General features: G+C 39.3%; 1 protein-coding gene across 1 annotated transcript in view; it reads right to left on the minus strand.

The window, feature by feature from the left end:
* VAPB (VAMP associated protein B and C) overlaps window positions 1-3,285 on the minus strand; it is a 22,910-nt gene extending 19,625 nt beyond the window's left edge. Inside the window, exons 1-2 of the mRNA XM_010165186.1 lie at window positions 3,260-3,285; window positions 1,419-1,468 (exon numbers count right to left, since the gene is read on the minus strand). Coding sequence (XP_010163488.1) covers window positions 1,419-1,468; window positions 3,260-3,285 — 76 coding nt within the window. The remainder of the gene's footprint in view (window positions 1-1,418; window positions 1,469-3,259) is intronic.
* Window positions 3,286-3,856: the final 571 nt, after the last annotated feature.

The raw sequence follows: 3,856 nt of genomic DNA on the forward strand, positions 1-3,856 counted from the left end.
CTAAACATCAATATTTGCCACTCCAACTCAGCACCACAGACACGTATCCAAAAGCAAGGTAACTGGAAACAGGCAGAGCTTCTAGTGAGACGAGCCTTTGTACTTCCTTTGTGGAAAGCAGCAGAATGCAACAATAGGAGGGGAAGGACGTATTTCACCATGGTTTAATCCCATCGATGGGTCAGATGAAAGTCATTAATCACCTGACATTAATCAGCCATAGAAAGGTAACCAAGAAATCTTTAATAAGGGAGATGTGGAAAGCAGTAAATGGAAAATTTAAATTGGTTTATGGCTACTCTCAAGAGCCCAAATCCTACACATTGACGTGTCCTGACTAGTAGGCGTCCACATGGAGCAGTATTTCATTCAGTGAAAGATCCACACTGCATGTACGAGTGGAGAGGGTGGGGGCTGAACGTGGTAATTCAGGCTCCCTTCCCCATCACACACACCACGCTGGCTCCTGCTCCCACGGCCTGAAGTGCCTCCCCACCAGCCTGGTCAGCCCCTCCAACTGGGGATGCACCTCATGCTACTCCAGCATGTACAAACCTACTGCAGATCCTGAGTGAGAGTGTATTAGCACCACCGAGAGAACAACCACCACCCGAGAACACAGTCATCTCTCCTGCTGCACATTTCAGCTTTTCTTATCATCATATCCGGATTGTTTCTCAGTTCCTTTACTATGCCTCTGACAGTACCAGCCAAGTGATTTCATGTTATTTCCTCCCGTTTTATTTTTGGGGGAGTCCATCAGCAATAGAGAGATATTCAAAATAAAAACACTAGCGATGAGCAAGAGGGCTCAATAGCAGGCGTAGAACTTGACTTACTGTACACTTCTTTTTAAAATTTATATATAAAGTTGATGACCTTTGAAGACAAACACTAAAATGAAAAAAGCTGAAATGTCAAGCAAGACATCTTGAGCTATCAGCCAGGTGCCTGTGAATCAAGAACACCCAAGACGTAATCAAATTCTCCCACCATCTTACTTGTCTTTAGACAAATCACTCAAGGGCTTGATCTTCTGCTATTAAGAGCCTTAAGAGTTGACAGCAACTCCAAAACAGAAGCAGGTTTGGACTCTTACAGTTTTCCTCTCTATGAAGACAGGAGAATACTTATCTAATTACAGAGAATCTCATGGAGATTAGTGTTTTAAAAAGTACTGTATGCCAAGTTTTAATCATCATCATCATCTGGCTCTGGAGACATTCATAATTAAGTGAGCATCTGCAACTTTTGAAATCAAAGATGTCGAAGAAAGAGAAACAAGAAGTGCTTGTGTTGCATAAACATCTGATTTCACAAGTAACTCATGGAGAGGACCCAACAATCCCAAATTTGGTAATTATTTTTAAGAAAAACTGAGGCCCCTCTTAATCTTAGTGTAAACCACTGATATAAACCTTTGAATCTCAGCTCAGATTTTAAATGGAAGTGGCTAGAAAACCCCGCCCTGCAGAATCAACTTTTTACTCTTATCATGATTACCCTGACCAAAAAGAGCCCTTGAAGCAAACTGATGGGAGGGAAGTGGTCATTTCCACTTCTGCTGTGTCAAGCAGTACAAGCATGGATGAAAAACCTATTACAAAAATAGAAGTGCCATCCAAATCACTCCCCATGCAATAGCTGACACAGTGGTTTATTTTTTTTTAAATACATAATCAATAAAGTGATCTAAGAGGGGGAAAAAAAAAAAGATGTAGAATACCAACAAAATTACATCCAAACACTAAAAAGTTGGACCAAGGCTGGCAGTAAGTTATTCCATTTGGATGGGTCAGTGTCGTTCTCTGGCCTATTTTGGCACAAACTATTTTTGCCAGAGCATGCCTCATGTTTAATGGGGAAAAAAAAAAAAGGAGAGAAAAAAACAAATATGAGACTGAAGACTATTTTCAGGGTATCTACTAGTATGTCATTTTTGTCACCTCTTATTCCTCAGAGGATCATTAACAGTTTGACTTCACAGCTGTTCAGAATTGTGAGGCCACACATAAGCTTGCCAAGAGAAATGTAAGAATATGCCCTTCAAATAATTTTGGTACCAGTGTCATTTGTTGTTTCCAACTGATATCTTCAGGGTTTTATTACACCCAAACATTACTTAGAGCAATCTTCAGCAACAACATGAATATTTTCTCTACATCCTAAACTTAAAGTAGTTTTCTGCACACAATTGCATAAACAAGAGACTGATAGCAGAGCTGGCTAGCTTTTAGTGGTGCATCTCTGTTTCAACTGTGCTTTCCTATCCTTTCAGGACCGAATGCCAAACATATCGTATTACTTTGTTCACTCCACTCACAAATATCACATGGATCAACCCTCTCGCAGTATGAAAACAACTCAGAAAATAGTGATATACTCTCTTTTGATAGTGGAATAGTAGCTACATCTCTTTCAATAATCATGACGTGGCAAGACCTACTGAAAGGCACCTACTTATTCTATGTGGGTGGAAGGCTCACCCGTGGGTTGGCTGGGTGGGTACTGAAAGGATCCTGAAACAAAGCACTGGCCACCAGGGAGAAGTGGGGATGCAGCAGCAGAGAGCTCAGCTAGCACAGTGATGGCCTGATGTGCAAGCTTCCCTGGGAAAAACACTGCTAAAGACTGAAGCCAGTGTAAAGTCTCTCCCTGGAAGAAGCATTGTGATTTTAATCACCATCCCAAACTACATTTTTTTATGTACTTCTTGTGAAGTAATTTTTTTCTGGTCTAATTTCATCATTAATTTACATTTCAGATGCACATTAAAATGGCAGGGAAGGAGCAACTTAACTACTCTAATTTTATGCTCCTATTTATTCTTTAAACAGACAAATCTGATGTGTAACTTAAATAGCAACTGAGTAAATATTTTAAGTACAAAACTGCATAAATTGCAAGTACCAGAAGAAACAAGCAAAATTAAGAGATTCTGGGATGCACAACAAGTAGCTGCTTTTCAAGTAAGTTAAAAAAAAATAAATAGGCAGTAAGAAATTAATTATAGCTACAAATAAGGAAGGAACCCTGAATTTAGCAAGAAACATTTCTGGGAAGCCACTTGAAAACTAGTCTATTAACTGTGCTTTCAAAACCAAAGGAAAAAAGAACACCTGACAGCTTATACTGTCTGGCAAACATCAAGACACAAATGTGAAGCTGCATTTTCCAAAGCTAAACTCCTGTAAGCATTATCTGCACCGCTGTATGACACTCGTAAGCATACTGTAAAAATAGTTATTGAAAAACAAACCTTACTGCCATTACACCTTTGATCATAGTTCGGTAAAAATGCAGGAAGACCAGAAGAAGAGCCACTGCAAACCAGAAGAAATTATGCATGCAAATAATTTGAGAAGATGTAAAATATATTGTTAATTCACATATCACAAGAAGTAGCAGTTGCGAATATAAACAGGCAACAGTGGCAGTCCAAACATGAAACTGCACACAGGAGAACTGGGCTGCTTGTGAGAAACATCAGAAGCACCAGTAAGGATGAAGTCACTGGTTGGATGAAAAGGCACAGTCATAGCAAAAACAAAAAAGTACAATTTAAAAAAAATTTCTTAAAGAATTACACAGTCATCTGACATGCCTTCTACAAGCACAACTACCTTGAATTAGGTCTTCAAAATTGTTTGCAAAAACATAAGGTTTGGCTCCACAGTGAGCCCCACACCTACATGATTTTATAATTTGCATCATAAGTAACTGGATCACCAGACAAACCTCCTCCTTCTCTATTTTTTCAACCCCTTGTGGAAACCAACCAAGGAAACAGGATTAAATTTAGAATGATAAAATCTTTAATCCATAGCACCGTGGAATGAGGGACTTCATTTACAGC

The sequence above is a fragment of the Antrostomus carolinensis genome, unplaced genomic scaffold (genome assembly GCF_000700745.2).
Source record: "Antrostomus carolinensis isolate BGI_N321 unplaced genomic scaffold, ASM70074v2 scaffold39423, whole genome shotgun sequence".
In the NCBI taxonomy this organism is placed as follows: domain Eukaryota; kingdom Metazoa; phylum Chordata; class Aves; order Caprimulgiformes; family Caprimulgidae; genus Antrostomus; species Antrostomus carolinensis.